This window comes from Schistocerca gregaria, chromosome 5 (genome assembly GCF_023897955.1).
Source record: "Schistocerca gregaria isolate iqSchGreg1 chromosome 5, iqSchGreg1.2, whole genome shotgun sequence".
NCBI lineage: Eukaryota > Metazoa > Arthropoda > Insecta > Orthoptera > Acrididae > Schistocerca > Schistocerca gregaria.
This window is the reverse complement of record NC_064924.1, coordinates 71,574,855-71,594,764: the sequence shown is the minus strand read 5'-3', so window position 1 is coordinate 71,594,764 and position 19,910 is coordinate 71,574,855. Positions and strand designations below refer to the sequence as shown.

At 43.1% G+C, this 19,910-nt stretch overlaps 1 protein-coding gene across 1 annotated transcript in view; it reads left to right on the top strand.

Annotated features, from left to right (window-relative positions):
• Positions 1–19,910, top strand: part of LOC126273228 (uncharacterized) — an 82,672-nt gene that overhangs the window by 20,107 nt on the left and 42,655 nt on the right. Inside the window, exon 2 of the mRNA XM_049976772.1 lies at positions 8,346–8,513. Within this exon, the coding sequence (XP_049832729.1) occupies positions 8,346–8,513 (168 nt within the window). The remainder of the gene's footprint in view (positions 1–8,345; positions 8,514–19,910) is intronic.

Here is a 19,910-nt window from a genome sequence, read left to right as displayed (position 1 = left end):
ACACACATACACACACACACAGATATAAACGTCATACCAACAAATATGCGTCAGTTTCAGAATATAGATCATTCGGTTGGCAAAACGTAAGTGTATGGAAACAAACCAAACGGGATGAGATACACAGTGAACTCAAAATAGTTATGAGTACATTAATGTTACGTGTGTATAAAAAGTTCAAACAAAATGAAAGGTGGGAGGAAAAATGTTTGCAACGCCGAAAGATGCTTATGTTTTGTCCGTGGAACGCTAGTGCGACCTCCATTTGACCAGATACGAGGAAAAATCGATGCCAACTAAAAACAGGAAGAGCGATAAGTAGTCACTTATTTACATAAAAAGCGAGATACATATCAAAACAAAAGTATACTATAAGTGTACCATTATAGAGTTCAAAGATGTTTCTTAAAATGGAAAAATGCGAAACGCGACTGTGAACATAAAATACAATGCAGCGACAGAAGGCCGTTTTTGCTTACAAAACAAATATGCTGTTTAACATTCAATGTTACGCACATTTAACAGTCTCTGTCTCTCTGTCTCTCAGGGGTGAGCTGTCATTATGAATAAATTAAGCATCAAAGAAGCAAATGCGAGTAAATATTCAAGACACATTGATCGTCTCCTGCAACAGACTATCACTCAAAATAAAAACCATAAAAATAGGGACACATATGCAAAAGAATGAAAAGAGGACTTACTTTTTGCCTAATTCTGCATCTACATCTTTCTCTCTGTCACACACACACACACACACACACACACACACACACACACAGTAGGACGGTAATGTCTTCAATTTAAGTGCACCTTTCACCACCAATTTTAGGTTTCTTGTCATTTCATTACAAAAAACTTTACCAACACGAACTCGTTTCTCAGCTGTTCAAAATCTGATGGCATTTTGTAGCAGCATTTATTCGTAGGACATTAATGAGCTGCTGGTTTAATTCGTCTCCTAGGATGGCTACCCACCATTTGTACACTGAAGTTGAGAACAAACAGAACACGTTCAGCGACTAGAGATAGGACAATCATAGTCTCAGGAAATGTGCATTAGTATGTTTTGTAGAAATGATTAGCGACCGAGTCACCTCAGTTCAGCATGTGTACTGTTGTCTAATAGGCGCACGTTCGGCTATGGTTCCTAGTAACTTGTTTCATGCAAGATGGCATTGTCGTGTATAAGGTGCGAAAGGCATCCTTTGGTATAGACAAATGGTTCAAATGGCTCTGAGCACTATGGGACTTAACATCTGAGGTCATCAGTCCCTTGAACTTAGAACTACTTAAACCTAACTAACCTAAGGACATCACTCACATCCATGCCCAGGCAGGATCCGAAACTGCGACAGTAGCGGTTGCGCGGTTCCAGACTGAAGCTCCTAAACCGCTCGGTCACAACAGAGGGCCGGTATAGACATCTACGCAACATTAAACTGGTCCTGAAGTTCATAAGTTCATCTCTGATGGTTGGCAATTGGGCACAGGGCTACACCTGTCGTTAAATCATATCCTACAGTTTTCCAATTGGTGACAAGTCTGGTGATCTGAGAGGGTCACTGCAAAGGCGGAACATCCTGTGATGCTAAGAAGACACGAGATGTTTCAGCAACATGTGATCGTGCATTGTCTTGCTAATAAATGGCATCTGGGATGTTGTGCAGAAATGGTATGGCAATGGTTCACAGGATGTCATTGACGTAGATCACACTGGTCGCAGTGACCTGGACACACACCAGCTGTGATTCGTGGATGTACCCAATAGCTCCACACACCACAAGTCCTTGAGTTGGCGCTGATTGTCTTGTGTGAATGCTCTCACTGCCTGCAGTGAACCAAACTGTGGCAGTCACAATCAAAAAAACAGAACCTGGATTCGACCGAATACTCTACCTGATCCCATTGGCGTCTTTCATGTTTCTCCACATTCGTCAAAGGTAGAACGACGAGTATCTAACTTATTCCTTAATAAACGGCGACGGACTCTCATCCCTGATAGTATACGATGTGTTACACTATTCCACTGTTGCCCTAGAGCAGATCTGTCCTGCAATGGCATTTGGATGAAGCGTCAATATTCTCAGGATGTGCGGTCTTTTCCGGTGCCACCTGACCCGTTTCGTCGTGTTCCAAGGTCTTCTGTGAACCACTGCACTGCCGAAACACTTCGTACCACACGAGCAGAAATTTCTTGGGTAGATGCATGACAGTCTTTCATGCCAACATTGTGCCCTCTTTTAAACTCACTGATTTGACGTTACAGTTGGAGCATACATCTGCGAGGGGTCCGGCAACTCGGCTCAAGTTACACTGATCCATTACCTTCGGTTTAGAGCGACAACGAGAGACGCAGGGAAATTTTACCGGTAGGTGGTGTTGCAGCGCATATCGATGTTGACCTTGCAGCTGCAGACCGACATGGATCAAATTCTACGCATTTCTGCAGATGATACTGTTCTACATGTGCTGTGAATATAAGCGTTCTAACTCGAGTCGTTCACGGCGTTCTGTTTCTTCTGAAAGTGAGTGTAATTACAGTTCAATCCTGAAACCGGTTTCAGAGTTTTAAAAATCAACTTAATTTCCACCGTTGAATATATACGATACTGAGTTCAACGCTGACTGGCTTTAGCTTGTTTCTTTCTTCTACATTAGCAAGTCGTCTCACTTTTGCGGTTGATGAAGACGTTTAGGGAACATTGTTTTAAAAATTTTTCAGTAAGTTTCCGAGTTGATTCATGCAGACACATTAATCTCCCTGAGCCGTGGAGGCTCATATCGATAGTGCCACTCTGGTGACAATTCTATTAAACAATACACCCCAAAACTGACAAAAAAACACAGATATATACCAGAAAGTAGGTATATTTCAGTTACAGTGTAACACTTGTAATGGGAGATACATAAGGGAAAGAGGCAGCACATTTGACGTGGCATACAAATATCACATGAGAGCTTGAAAGTATAAACAAATCACTCCACATTTACAGAACAACTAAGAGAACACAATTACAAACCAACCACTAGAGAAGAAGTCATGAAAATATTTGTAATCAACAATAAAAAACGTATCATAACACTGCAAGAAAATTACCACATCAGAGAACCAAAGCAGGAAAGAAAATCCTGTTGAATGATCAAGCACACACACCAAACGACTCATTCTTTACGCTAATAAATTAAATAACAGAGAATGCAACAACAGAGGACTATTGTCATAATAATAACGCCTCCCAACCCCCTTTCCACTCACTCACTGGTCCATGAACGGCTCCGTAAAACATTTAAACCAAAACTCAAATTAAATGGAAAAGAAATCCTTGCATGTGTCTTCTCTCTCTCTCTCTCTCTCTCTCTCTCTCTCTCTCTCTCTCTCCCTCTCCCTCTCCCTCTCTCTCTCTCGTGTTCACACACACACACACACACACACACACACACACACACACACACACACACACACACACACACACACACAACCGACAGATATAAACGTAATAGAAACGAATGGCCGTTAGTTTCAGCATATACATCGTTCGGTTGGCGACATGTACGTGCACGTAAACAAACCAAACAGAATGAGGTACACAGTAAACTCAAAGTAGCTATGGATACATCTATACGTCTATATAACTGTCTATATAACTGACAGAAGACTGAGAGTGATAGTGCATCACAAGAACAAGTGCGAACAAACTGAAAAGTGGGAAGTAAAATGTTCGCAACATCAAAATATGCTCATGTTTTGTCAAAAGAACGGTAGTGCGACATCCAATTGACCAGATGAGAGGAAACAACTATGCCAACTGAAAATACTAAGAACCATAGTTAGTCACATATTTACATGAAAAGCGAGATCAATATCAAAAAACAAAAATACCACAACTGTATTCTAGATTCCAAAGGTGAGACTTAAAATGAGAAAAGACGAAACGCGTCTGTGAACATCTATCACTCACAGTAAAAAGCATAACAAGACTGACTCAATTGCAAAGGAATTAAAAGGTGACTTACATTTTGCCTAATTCTTTTAGGGCAATTGTTTTCAATCAATAATGCTTTCAATAAAAATGCACACTTCAACACCAGTTTTAGGTTTCTCATCATTTCATTACAAAACACTTTACCAACACGAACGCGTTTTCGAGCTGTTCAAAATGTGCTGGCATTTTGTAGCACGATTTATTGAAAGGACATATGAAAAAGACGTGCTAGTTTAATTAGTCTCTTAGAAATGCTACCCACAATTTGTACACTCATGTTCAGAACAATCACAACACCTTCAACGACTACAGACTACGACTACGACTACAATTGAGTCACCTCAGTTCAGCAGGTGCCCTGTTGTCGAATAGGCACATGTTTCGCCATTGTCGCTAATAATTTGTTCCATGCGTGATAGCATCGACTCATAATAGGTGCGAATGGCGTCCTGTGGTACAGCCATTTGTGTTCATTCACTTGCTTCCAAAGTTCACCTGTGGTGTTTGGCAATTGGGAACAGCACTGAAACTTTCGCTTCACCAAACCCCACAGTTTTCCAATTGGCGACAAGTCTGGTGATCTGACAGGCCACTGCAAAAGCAGAACATCCTGTGATGCTCAGAAGATATGACATTGCACCACAACATGTGATCGTGCATTGTCTTGCTCAAAAATGGCATCTGGTATGTTGAGCAGACATGGTATAGCAATGATTCGCAAGATGTCACTGGCGTAGATCACACTGGCTGCAGTGCCCTGGACACACAGCAGCTGTGGTTTGTGGCTGCACTCAACAGCGCCCCACACCACAAAGCCTTGAGTGGGCACTGATTGTCTTGTGTGAATGTGGTCACTGTGATGCTGTCCCCCCCTCCATCCCCTTCCACCCCCCCTCCCCCACCCCACCCCGCTGCAGTGAGGGGAAATGCGGCCATCATTTTCATACAAGCAGAAATTGGATTCGACCGAATACACTACCTGATGCCATTGCTGTCTAGCGTGTTTCTCCTTATTCGTCAAAAGTAGGCGGAGAAGTGGACGACGAGCAAGTAACCCATATCTTAATATATGGCGACGGACTGTCATCCCTAATGGTGTACGATGTGTTAAACAGTTCCATCGTTGCGGTAGATCCGAGGAGGACGCAGATCTGTAATGCAATGCCATTTGGATGATGTGTCAATCTTCTCGGGGGTGTGGTGTGTTCTGGCGCGACATGACCCATCTGGTCGTGTTCTGAGGTCTTCCGTGACCTGTTCTGCACACACCAGGTGCACCGCCGGTACACTTCATCCCACACGACCAGTATTTTCTTGGATGGATGCCAATAATGCATCCTCTTTCGAACACACTGATTTGTTGGTACAGTTAGAGCATACAGCTGCGAGGAGTCCGGCAGCTCTGCTCAAGTTACGCTGATCCATTACTTATGGTTTATAGCGACAATGAGAGTCGCAGGAAAATTTTGCCGGTAGGTGGTGCTGCACCGCGATATCGATGCGATATCGATGTTGAACTTGGAGCTGCAGGCCGACATGGAGCAAATTCCACTCATTTCTTCAGGACATACTATTGGACATGTTCTGTGAATATCAACGTCCTAAATCGAGTCGTTCAAGGTATTCTGTGTAATTATAGTTCAATCGTGAATCTGGTTTCAGAATTTTTAAAATAAACTTAATGATCACCTTTTAATTATGCCATACTGAGTTCAACGCTGACTGGCTTTATCTTGTTTTTTTTTTCTTGTAAATTAGCAAGTCGTCTGACGTTGGGGTTGATGGAAACGTTTTATGGAAAATAGTTAGTAAAACGTTTTCAGTAAGTTTCGGAGCTGATTCATGCAGACCTTTTAATCTCTCCCTTATTCAGAGACTAGTCTATATGAATACGGAACTTTACACATTTTAGTAACAATTTAACTACCAGATTAACGTACTCTTTAGTAAAGAAAAGGTGTAACACCCTCTCTACGTGCGGTATAATGTTATTGTTTTGAACGTCATGTTCGCCTCACGTGCTGCATACAGAACTATCACGAAAGTCGATGGGCACCCCTTAACGTTCAGGGTGTGAAGACAAAATGACGTCACATTTACATGAAGGCTCGTGAACTGTACGATGCTGACTGTGAATTTTCGACCCTTTTGTAGCTGTCTCAGTTAGCGTGGGAGTTGCGTGTATCTGCCTTGAAGTAGCAGACATTATTGGAATGGAATGAGATGAGATAGTCGCTGAAATTCCAAAGATACGACTCCATAAAATAGTACTGATTGTTGCATCTAGAATCTATGTATCTCTCAAGCTACATGATTCAAACTTCAAACATCTAAAACATTTTTCATCAGTTTGTACCAGATGTTACACGCCACAGCTGTACAACTTAAAAAGTATGGCATTTTCGTATTGTGTGTCACAGACGAACTTTCCGGTGTCGACCACTTGATAAGCGGAAAATGCTTGATACATTTTTAGTCACTGCAGGGATTTGTCTACCTACGTCTATTACGATAATGCCCTGGTAGGCAGGCATAGCGGAGCACGTCATCCTACCTACATTTTTGGAACGCGCTGGGTGGATGTCAAAAGACAACCGAAAGAGGACGCTTGGAACATCTGCGTAGTTACTATCAAAACCAAAGATTATATATATCAAGTGTTGGCGTTTTCACCTTAACTTTATATCGCGCTTAGGGATACATGAAGAATAATCCAGAATGAGATTTTCACTCTGCAGCGGAGTGTGCACTGATATGAAACTTTCTGCTAGATTAAAACTGTGTGCCCGACCAAGACTCCAACTCGGGACCATTGCCTTTCGCGGGCAAGTGCTCTACCACTCTAGACCACTTTCGCGCGAAAGGCAAAGGTCGTGAGTTCGAGTCTCGGTCAGGCACACAATTTTAATCTGCCAGGAAGTTTCATGAAGAATAATCTTTAAACTATTACAAAATTGCATGTAACCTATAACGGTCAATGCAACAATCATTAAATATATTTTCTTATCACGCAGCTACCAAATAAATATGTGAATAAAAACAGTGATTCGTTGAGCAGTTTCTTCGCGCGACACTCGTGAGAGGTGAGACTCTTTTGTCTCCTGTGTCGACAATGGAGCTACAGCCGGGGTAACCGCGGAAACACTAATTTGGTGCTAAGCAGTCAGACAACATGCTTGTTCTCGTGCTTATCACTGCGCTCGACAGCATCGCATTCGCGATTCTGTGCTGGTAAGTCGCCGCCAGCTCTCACATCCTCGCACACTCGTCACTCTAAACGCTGTAGGCCGGAATCGCTGCGTCAGTTGCGCTTTTTGATCGCAGGCGAGCTGTAGTGTGACTGACGAGGCATACAGACACCAACTGCTCTAACGTCTCGAAGTTCCTACAAAGTTTCATACAGAAATACATTTTTCGGAAAACCTTTTGCTGCTTTGAGCTTTTAGTATTGCTTATTGTTAGTAAATCTAACTACTTATCCTTTGTAAATCGTAATTAAAATGCATGTTCTTCTCTTTTCTATTTCAGGCTTGTGTGGCAGCTCATACTCTCGACTGAACTGTAAGTACCAAGCCTTTCTGAATAATAGCAGATACGTTTTTAGTTATATATGTTACGTATAATGGTTTACGATAGCCCGTCAGTGCTTTCAAAGAGGGGAGGTGCAGATAAGGTCGCCAACCACAGTGCTCAGGGTGGACACAGCGCAGAGGTAGAGGGAGGGTGGGGCTGGTCGTCTCACTGGTGACGTGACTGACGTAGAAGCAGTCCGTAACTGACTCTGACATTGCAGTGTGACACGCGGCAATATCTGTCTTCTTGGTGATGACAGCAAATTAAAACACGGCCGCTTTCAGTCCCCTTAGCATACGTCATGTAATGATCAATGTGGGGAGCACGGTCGTATAGGGTACCAACATGCAGTCCACGAGATATGCCGGTTGTGTCACTATACACATGCAGCTAATCACTTTAGTAGTAGTTAACTAACAGCATGAGAGACCGACGTACTTTCGTAACTTGTGTTGAAGCATCGTTTTAACGTATGTTCAATTTCACACATGCGGTATTATGTAGTAATCCATGTGTGTCGCACCATATACTTGTAGTCTGCAAACGCTTAGTGTGAGGTCATCAGATAATGTATCTTAGAGATAAGTTAACTTGGTGCTGATAATGCTTTTGATAAGTTGGTTTGTTATACGTACTCCTTAAAAGACGTGCCACGACACAGTCATTAATTTTTATAAGTTTGAAAAATCTTTTCACACAAGAATGACACTGTTTAAGGGTAATATATTTTAGTATAGTTATCCACGCAATATCTTCCAAAACAATTTAATTTTGTCTTGGTTTTTATAGATGGCGATCGGAAATGGCCTTGCTTGAGATTGATTTCGAGGAATATGTACTGGACATCGAGGCTGACCTGGCAGAAGAGCTGGACCTCTTCGAGGTTTTCCCGGACGAGATGGATTATTCAGATACCGATCTATGGTGGATTGACGAACTGATGCCAGAGGAAGATTCGTTAGCCGATGTGAGAGAGATGGTGGAGGACGAAGACGCTTCTCCTGTGCAAGAAGTCGTTGTCATACGAATACATTTCATTGGTGTAAAGGAATTTGTAATTCCAAAACGTAAAGTAATGACTTTCATTGAGTCTTTACTAGGTCAAGAAATAAATAACGTTTCTTAATTTTTGAAACTGTTTTTATTATTTCCATGGTCGAACGGCTAGTGGTAAAGACTAGTAATGTACATATTCTGTGTTCAGCTTCCAGAAAATACTGCAAGTCGTTTTTTCATTTTTTCATCTCTAGGCAGTCGCCATGTTCGTCAATGGATTTTGAAGAAAGGGCGTAAAAATTACAGCATGAGGAAAAAAAAGAGCAAACATTTCATTGAGAAGTTGAGTACTCTTTTATTTCAATGTCTTAGAAAAAAATGGCATAATATTTTGGCAGTATTAACTACTAAATGTTGATGTGAGGTTCCATAAAATACAGGGAGCGAAACGTTGTGTACAGCTTGGACAGAAATCAGACTTTACTTGTAAAAGTGAGAGAACACGAAATACAGGCATCGGCTGAAAAAAGTCTGGCACATGTTTGTAATCGAGCCCTGCCCATGTTATTCTCCAATTTATGGGGGAAGTAACACAGCTAACCAAAGATAGTTTGGAATCTGAATGAAAGATGGGGAGACGAAAGAGAACTTTTAAGGCTTGCGAAAACACTGTCACTCTGTTAGAGACGGTGGTGAACTTTAGGAACATCACTGCAAGGAAATGCATAGTGCGTAGGAAATATGTTACAATGTGAAGGTAATTAAAAGTGAACATGGGTACTAACATCTTAACTGAGACAGTAAAAGTATTAGACTAGGTTACTGGTTTTTCTGAAATACACAAGACAACAAAATAAATAAGCGATGCACGACGAAGAATTATGCAAATGGGAAGGAAATCTGTAGAAGTGATGTGCAGGCAGACAACTGATTACAGTTTCAGAAAACTGCGAGGTTTATTCAAGAGAAAGAGGCTCTGTAATTGGGCAAGACAACAACGCGTTGGTCCACCTCTGGCGCTTATGCAAGCAAGCACTTATTTGTAGCCCATAACGATCCAAACGTTCTCAGCGGGGGAGAGATCCAGCCACACTAATCGCCATCAGAGTTTTTGGCAAGCAGCACGAAGGCATACAATAGAAACTGTTGCCGAGTGTGGACAGGCATTATTTTGCTGAAATTTAGCTCAGGGTTACTGACCATTGAGGGCTGTGCTGTAAGGAGGGCGCACGTGACAACCAGAGGAGTCCTGCTATGAAATAAAACGGCAAGAGTACTGGTTGTTGGGCCACATGGTGGGCGACTTGTACGACGGTACGTCAACGTTCGTATGAGCTCTAGACGAATCTTCGCTGGTCATTGGGGCCTCTTTAGAAGGAGTACTCCTCCTGAAGACAGTTCTACTCCAGTCAGTGAGATTCCAGACAGAGTGGCCCGACACCACTGATAACGCAACCTTTTGGTGTACAGAGGTCAAAGGAGGTCGGCGCGAGGGGTGTGGTGAACTCAGCCCCCTTTCTGTGAGCCGCTTAGTAACGGCCCTTATGATCACCGAAGCATCAGTTGGACATCGGCAAAGTATGGCCCTGCAGGTGGCAACGCTCATATAAGACAATACGTGTCCGGCGCAGTATTTGGATGCGTTACTGCAGCTACAATGGCAGGTTATTGAGATTTAAGTAAGTCTGAATGTTGTTTTATAGTCGGCGCACGAGTGACGGGACCCAGCAACTCAGAGGCAGCGATGAAGTGGCAATTTTCCCGTATTACCATTTCACGAGTGTACCGTGAATATCAGAAATCTGGTAAAACATCAAACCTCCGACATTGCTGAAGCAGGAAGAAGATCCTGCAAGAATGGGACCAAAGACGACTGAAGTGAATCGTTAAACGTGACAGAATTGCAACCCTTCCTCAAACTGCTCCAGACTTCAGTGCTGTGTGATCAACATGTGTCAACGTGAGACCCATTCCACGAAACAGCATCGATATGGGGTTTCAGAGCCAAAGGACAACTGGTCTACCCTTGATGTCTTCACGAGACGATGCTTTACGCGTCGCCTGGGCCCGTCTACATCGAATTTCGATGTTGATGAATGGAAACATGTTCCCTGATTCTGTATCGAGCAGATGGACGTGTACTAGTATGGAGACAACCTCATGAACCACTGTACCCTGCATGTCAGCAGGGCACTGTTCAAGTTGGAGGAGGCTCTGTATCCGTGTGGGGCGTGTGCAGCTGGAGTGATATGGGTCCCCTGGTACTTCTAGGTACCACTCTTACTGGTGACACGTACGTCAACATTCTGTCTGATCACCTGCATCCAATCACGTCCATTGTGCATTCCGACGGACTTCGTCAATTTCAGCAGGACAAAGCGACACTCTACACGTCCAGAATGCTACAGTGTGGCTCCAGGGACACTCGTCTGAGTTTAAACACTTCCACTGGCCACCAAACCCCCCGAGACATGAACATTATTGAGCATATCTGGCTTGCAACGTGATGTTCAGAAGAGATCTCCACCTCCTCGTCCTCTTACGGATGTATGGACCGTCCAGCAGGATTCAATGAGTCAGTTCCCTCCAGCGCCACTTTAGACGGTAGTTGACCCTATTCCACTTCATGCTGCAGCACTTCTGCATACTCACGGAGGCCCTAGACGATATTACGCAGGTGTAGCAGTTTGTATAGCTCTCCAGTGTAGCTAGGTCGAGTAACCAATAAATGTATGCTGCAGCGATTCGGGAATTGAAGAGCTCTTAGCCACAACGTGACTGAAAGAAGCTACGTACGAAGGATGACCGTCAAGAAAGGGTCAGAAGCGCGCTATATGACAGAGGGATCAGAGACGTTACAGCCGGAACACGTTCATATCGACAGTAGAATAGCCCTGAAGAGCTCGATAACGCAGAGCTACCATCAGTCCATTACCAATCTATGGTACCAGGAAAGACGACACAGAGACATGGGGCTGCCAAGACGACGCCGACGGCAATCTTGTCCCAAGTATACTGGGCTGACTGTGAAGGTGATCCGCATACGGTAGCAACAGGCAATTCGGCAGGGTCGGCACCCCTTTAAGTTAGAACTATAACCAACGCTGGCAGACACGACAGAGGACACACAATGTGCCAATACAAGTTCAAATGACATAAGCTTCAATGTGTGGTACATATGTAGACATAGGAACGAAGACAAGCATATTGGCTTGCCTTTCTCAATATCAACGCCATTCAGTCGCAGAAAAGTTTATCTTTACTTAACGTTGTGCTATGAACGGCGGACATAGACATCCTCCTCCTACAAGAAGTGTACATCGAAGAAGTTCCCATCATGTGCAGGTACAAAGCCTTAGTATTACGTACCTTCAAAACTAGCTGCAGCTTTACAAAACTTCTTACTATAGGCATCGGGGCATCAGAGTGTATGAGGTATCTTGTACCATTCGCTGGGGGGGGGGGGGGGGGGGGGGGGGGTGGGAGGTTTATCAGCCTCATTATATCTATGTACTTCACAGAGGAAATTGCCTCGCTGTTACAAGGACAGCACGACTATTTTATCCTAGATGGCGATTTTAATTTTGTACTTGTACCGAAAGATCACTTTTCTCCATGCACACCGTGCCCAGAACTACGAATGTTGAAACATAATCTGCATTTATTTGACTTGTGGGAGCATGTTATGGCCTACATCCGGGATACACCCATCTAAGGGGTCATTCCTATAGTCGTCTCGATGGAGTGTACACTGGTCAGCCACATCAATGTGAATACCTACCTAATAACCGGTGTGTGTGGAGTAGGTTACTTAGGATGAAGACCATTGACGGGATAGCAGTGAATAAATCACTGGGACCACATGGCTCCCCTTTGCAATTTTTTAGGATCACCAGCTATACGACAGCATCCCGATGGAGTGATATCTGCCATGAAATAATGTCTCCTGACGTGCCCTTACTGTCAGCTTTGTAGAGGGGCTGATTATTGCGATACACAAAACATCAAGTAGCACCCAGATTCCGGACTATCGACAGCTGACGCTGCTGAACTGAGACTTTAAAATATCATAGTATATTAGCAGAACTATTCCAATGAAAATTGCTCCAGATTATCTCACTCGATCATATGGGGCGCGGCAGAGATATCGACATCTAGAAGGTGCTGGTTGACTATCACGATATGATCGCCCTAGCAAAGACGTTCCGCCGCCAAGGAGCACTTTTGTTAATTGTGTCGCCTGTCTATAATATTATGTGTGACACCCCTTGATCTGTTACATCCTCCAGCAGGTCACACATGTAAACACCTACCCAGACTTAGAGATTCTGCATTTTGCCCAAGTTCTCCCGACGTTGGCGATAGTAGCGCAATTCTTATGGGCATCCTTTGGTTCCTTCATGAGTGCAGGTCGACTTTTTAAAGTCAGATACTATTCCCAGGCCCCTGTCTTGGAATGAATTGACCGGGTCTTGGACATGTTCACAAAAGAGTGGAGATGGCATGAGACATGACTGACTAGAAATTTAATAGTGGCTGTCCAACTCATTTAACAGTCACTTCACCCTATATAAAAATAGCTGCCAGGAACCAGACCTGCGACTCTAGAAGACGCCTATCATATACTAACTACAGGACGGCCTAGCAACTCCATTATGAGGAGATTTCCAGAAATCAATTGCCATCTGGTATGGCGATCAGTAGATTGTGTTTCCTTCGACACAGAGGCACTGGAAAGTGCAATGTTGTATCTGACACAAATGCTATACCTCCGACATGATGCAGACTCCACATGATTCATCTAATTGATTGATCATTATGTGCAAACTCTAGACAATGATGAATACTGAATTGCACAAAGTAGGCAGGAGTGTGGAGTTTGATAACACATGTGATCCTTTTTTTCTATGGGTGGGACAAGTTGAACAGCAATTGTACTCTTCCCAGATAGTAAATACTATCCAGGCACTACAACAAACGCAGTAACATGGCTTCAATGCCAGATGGTACTCTATTTGCTTAAAGATGGGACAAAGAACAAGCTGAACTTTTGGGGCTTCTTACAAGGACGACATATATATATATATATATATATATATATATATATATATATATATATATATAAATGACAGGATATACTCAGGCGAATGAGCAGCAGGGTGATTGTGTGTTTGTTTCTTTATGATAGGTGACAATAGTAATCAGTTTATTATGTGATGTGCACATCAGTGCCAACGGCCTTGACAGTTCCCGTCAGATCATCAAAGTTAGAGCTGTCAGGCTGGGCTAACACTTGCATGGGTTTCCATCTGGTCTGCCGAGCACCATTACCAAGTGGGGTGCATTCAGCCCTTGTGTGGCAAACTGAGAAGCTTCTTGATTGAGAAGTAGTGGCTCTAAGTGTCATAAACTGACATGTGACTGGGAAGAGCGGTGTGATGACTGCATGCTCCTAAATATCTGCATCTGGTGACAGCTGTGGGCGTAGGATAACGTGATGGTCGGTCTGAACCGTTGGGCCCTCATGGCCTGTTTGGAAGGAGTTTAAGTTTTGCACATGAGTAGGGCAGCATTGTACGTTGGGGCACCAGATCAGTCATAACTGTTTTCTGACATGTATACAAGATAAAAACATCTGTTGTCAGGTTATACAGTTATGCTCCTTGGTCTCTAAACTCCCTCCCCCTTGGGGAATCCCTTAGGAGTTGAACAAGGTCACCCAGGGGAAGCATAAAGGGAATTGTGTGAGACGTTATTTAAGGTCATGATGTGACTCTATAGTTGTCAAGTGTAATGAAAATGGCAGCAACCCATCTCTCCCCCCCCCCCCTCCCAACCCCTCAGGACCAATGAGCACTCCCTTCATACCTTAAATAACTGGAGCACTGGAAAGAGTTACTATGGAGCTGGGCAGCATAAGAGAGCCTGTGTCTATTTGTAAATAACAAATTCCATCTTTTGTGTTCTGTTCTTGACAAGAGTTCAGTATTACGTTACACGTGCAGAATCCACGTTGAAACAGATATGTAAGTACTCTCATTACACTATATTTTATATAGTTTCCAAGCATTTATCATATTTTCCTATATTATAACTGGAGGCTGTCTGGTACTGAGTAGCATAGAGAGAGGTCAAAGGCTGTATCTATTTGTCTATTTACAAACATCAACAAAATTTTTGCATCAGCCCAGTTCCCAGGACTCCTGATGTTAAACATAGGTAGGTGGGCTAGGCCATTTATAGAGCATTTTGTTAGTGCAGCTTCCCTAAGTCAGGGGCAGGTAGGCACTTAGAGTCAAACCTATTGTTCTTCTCTGATTGACAGGTAGTTAACCTATTGTTGTGCTAAAAGGATCCTTCCTTTTGATTGACAGGCACTTAACCTATTGTTCCCCCACCCTCTGCCACTACCCTCCCTCCTCAGGAAATCTCCAAGCCGCCCGTCTTCCTCGCTGATACAGGCAAACTTTCAAGTTTGAGTTATTGGTATAGCATCTCTCACACTAATCATTTTGATTGACTACTTAATTAAGTTAGTAAATTAATTAACCTCTCCATCTCTGGTAAACCTGAATCCCCTCCCACCTTCCCTCCTGGAAATTGTTGGGAAAAATACTCAGTTGATTGGATGTTTGGAGGGAAATCGACTGCTGTGTATGGAATATTGTTTACACAATTTAAACAATGTGGGTAATATTGTTTGTTTCAACAATTTGCGGGATTCAAGGCAGCGTATGGAAAATATGGGAAAAATTGCTCTGAGCACTATGGGACTCAACTGCTGTAGTCATTAGTCCCATAGAACTTAGAACTACTTAAACCTAACTAACCTAAGGACATCACACACATACATGCCCGAGGCAGGATTCGAACATGCGACAGTAGCAGGCGCATGGTTCCGGACTGCGCGCCTAGAACCGCGAGACCGCCGCGGCAGGCGGAATACATGGAAATTCGTGACTGTTTGGTAGAGAGGAAGTATCTCAGATAGGTAATTCAAGGCTATATTGTTTATTTATAAAAAATTCAGTTTGTGAGGGATTGGTTTCTCTTGCTCATCATTCTCTGCTATTTGGAAACATCTAGGTCTTGTAAGAAGCAATTGCATGGGACAAACATGTTGCATAACACCTAATGTCCGTCAATGTACTCTCAGTGTCTTAATGTTCGGCCTTTTAACCTGTTGTTCTGTTAAGCGGTTTTCCATGTCACTCACATTTCCTTAAACTATTATACCGCCTTTGATACCAAATTAAGTAGTTAGTTATGTTCTCCCACCATTTTCTGGTACACTTACCGAATTTCACATGCTTTTGAACGCCATTTATGGCGCATCCTTCTTTGTCACCCACACCCTTAAAGTTTGTACCTATTGTTCTGCTCCATGTCACGCACCCACGCACATACACCCCTTAACTATTGTACTGCTAACACCACGTTGACGCAAATTAATTATACCGATATTCTTCACATGTATGGGGTAGTTTTTTTAATTCACAGCATCCTATTGGTCAGTGAAATCGATGGAATATATCTTAAACAAAAGATTACTAACAAAAAAACACGTTCCACCACTCGACACCAAATGTCACTGCCAGAGTCCGGATGCAGCCCCTGCGATTTGATGATGCAGCCGTCAGCTGTGAATTGATGCATGGGTCCCACAAACATAAGGCGTCAGGATCCCTTTTAATACTTGACACCTGAGAATTAACTCAGATTGCTCATGATGTCATTCAGTTCGAATATAAGTGGTTAAAATTTGTATAAAATTGTGGAAATTTGTTTAAATTTATTATATACCTACAGCATTAGTGTTGTGATATCGCCTCAAGGTGCTGTGATACCAGTGCTTGTTGTGCTGTTGGTGTTCAGTTAGCGAGATGTTGGTAGCAGGCAGGGAGAGTTTTTATAGCTGTATTACATGCAGTCATTCAGCTGAGGAGTGCATCCACAACTCAGTGTATGAAGAATGGAAGCGAGCATTAATGCTTGAACAACTGAAGAGGAAGAACACGATCCTGCAAATAAATGCTTTGCATTAAAGATGCATTACACATTGCATGGAAACATCTGAGTTTGCTGAAATTGTCTGTCATTTCTAAAACTTACTTATAAGCTCTCACTACACAAGACACAACTGCCTCCGACTGACCAGACCAAGGCACTAACCTAGTTTGCGAGTTCATAGCTAGAGGGCGTGACGATGGGGCACATGATCGTGCGTTCAGTCCATCATCATGATGACGTCACATGTTTTTCTCAGCTGCACATCTGCCCCAGCCATCTCATGCATAGCATGTACGAGGGTGGATTAAAATCGCAAAAACTAATTATACCATACAACTGGGAAAAAAAGTTCGCAATACCTCTTCAAACTTACGCAAATATCGATCCTAATTATATAATTAATTTCAAAGATCGGTCCTAATTACACAATTATATGCAAAGCGCTGTACAAGGAAGGCCTAAAATTGCAATATAGTGCAAAAACTGACTATTCCATACAACAGGTGTTATCCTGTTGAGAAAAAAAATTCATAATACCACTCCAAACGTAACCTAATATCTATCCTAATTACTTAATTAATCAGAAACATCGGACCTAATAACACAACTACATGCATAGATCTTCCTAGGACGGCAGAACTCCGCAAAAACTGATGATACTATGCAACTGCAGTTATCCTGCTGGGAAAAAAAATGTCGCAATATCATTCGAAACCAATGACAAAAACATTCAAATTCTACCCTACACCTACAAGCTAGGGGGAAAAAGGCTCGGCTTTAAGATACAGTCTTTATTCTTTTTAGTGGGAAATAAGTTCAACTGGCTAGATGCTGGTGTTGGACCGAGAGGATTTTGTTTTTAAAAAAAAGCGTATTACCTGCAAGCATGTAGCATCTTTCGATGTTTGACGTCGAAGTTTACTACACGCGCCTACTAAAAATTACCCTACAGCCCAGCTAACCACACTATCACAATTTATGGAAAAAATGCGTCACATAACTACATTTAGAAATTGTCGTGAAAAAAAAAAAAAAAACAGCATTCGTATTGAACAGGTCATAATGCATCACATGTACTAGAAAAAATCGTCATACTAAAAGACTGCAGTTGAATGTGCATTCGCCTCCATGTACAATCACAAACTATGGGATGGAGCTACTCAGCCGACAGGCAACAGCGGTGCTGTCCGAAACCTACATTGATATGATAGTGCTTTGCCAATAAAAAAGCAGGTATAGTTAACTAGGAGATAAAAAGTGCAACGTTCCTCAAATACATTTTGGTTGTCTAAAGTATAGTGGCGCGGCCGCCCCTAATGGCTAGGAGGCGCCGCTGTCACAGTCTAGACAGGTCCATAACGCCTCTCGTTCTGAGATGGAAACACTTTTGTTTTACGTCACGTAGGACGCTCCAGCAGCGACTGGACGAGAGCCACAGTACTGTAGAGAACTCACCCGCCGTTCTGCAAGGGATTATTTAACATCAACTCGACACCTGTAGTAGAGGAACTATTAAGAAAAGGGGGGGAGAAACATTCGCGACGATAATAAGCGTTCTCTTTCCACAAAAACAGGCAAAGTGCAGCTTCATTTATGAGCAAAATCGATGTACGCAACTGGATACATTCGAGTACAGTATTATACTAAGCCTCCCGATTAGTGCATTTGGGCTAAGAGTTGGCAGCTGTACTACATTGACAAGCAACTTCAGACTACTGAACGAGAGGTTATGTCATGAACGTATGGATGGAAGTTTCATAAAATCAATAGAATTGCGAAAAATGTCGGGAGAATAGGTATAAATTAACCGAATATACACCGAAATGTGGAAAAATTGAGCAAGTACTTGTATATTTCTAGTTGGTGCAGAATAACTTGTACATGGGAACAAGTATGCGGCAGCTAGAGGAATCCGAGAAAACGTCGACATGGAAGCGAAAGGGATCAGGGTAGCAGTCAATTTTTTCCATCGAGGCAGCACTATACTGTGTGTCTATTCAAGTACCTGTGATACACGCTATTTGACTATTGTATTTGACGGTCACACACAACGCCTGTCCAAATGTTGAGCGAAAATGTTTCCTGATGTCCGTGAACGTACGTGAAGTGAGGATGTCCCCTTTCCCAGTAATGAATGTTTTGAGTGTTGTAAGGGCCATCCCAATAGAAGGTTCACTCGTCGGTAAACAACACAATGGCGGGGAAGTCGGGATCTTGTGCAACACGTCGCAGAAACTACCGGCAAAACCGTAGCCTGTGTTCACAGTCCGCCACAGGATTTAGGTCTTGGACAAGGTGGAAAGTGAATGGATGCTGGCCGTCATCCCTTGAAACCTCCCAGACTCACCGGTGAGTGACCCCCATATCGTGTCCAAACGATCGAGGTCTTGTCATAGGTGCTTGCTGATAGCCTCGCCGGCCGGTGTCGGCGACCGGTTCTATGCGCTTCAGTCTGGAACCGTGCCACCTCTACAGTTGCTGATTCGAATCCTGCCTCGGGCATGGATTAGTTAGGTTAAGTAGTTCTAAGTTCTAGGGGACTACTGATCTCAGATGGGACTATACCGAAACTTTTTTGGCAGTTGGTGTGCAGTGAGTCGGCCAACATTGGGGTCCTCGGCTACACACCAAAATAACCGAGTCTGAGGGACGGATTCCTCTGTGGGAAAATTATTTTCGTTTCTTAGGTCTCTAGAGGTGTATTTTGTAGCCCTGTGCTACATACAGCCCGCCGGAGTGGCCGAGTGGTTCTAGGCGCTACACTCTGGAATTCGAATCCTGCCTCGGGCATGGATGTGTGTGATGTCCTTAGGTTAGTTAGATTTAAGTTCTATGGGACCTCAGAAGTTAAGTCCCATAGTGCTCAGAGCCATTTGAACTATTTGCTACATACATATAGAAACTTTGGTTTTAAGCATCAAAATATTACTGTGACGTCCGATAATCTTATAATGCAGTGGTGCTTTACCTACTACTGTGTGGTATTTGTCTTATATAAAGCAACTGTGGCTACAATTCGGTAGCGCGTATATAGTTCTCTATGACCTGACTATTTGTACGAATGATTTCATTTATAACACTATGACGTCCAACACTAGTAATGGGGTGGTGTCTCTGCAATGACAAATAAATCGGCAACATGCTGCATTGTTATCGACTGACAAATTCACGACGTCTACGCAACGCATCACGACGTGCCTCGACATAGTGCGCCACTGTGATGTGACGTCGTGACGTGACGTGACGTGTGTGACGTGACGTTTTGTCTCGATGCGAGGCGATGTTGATACCATGTTATCACATAACTCCCATCATTGGGTACAATGTGTAAAACTGCGTGAAACACGG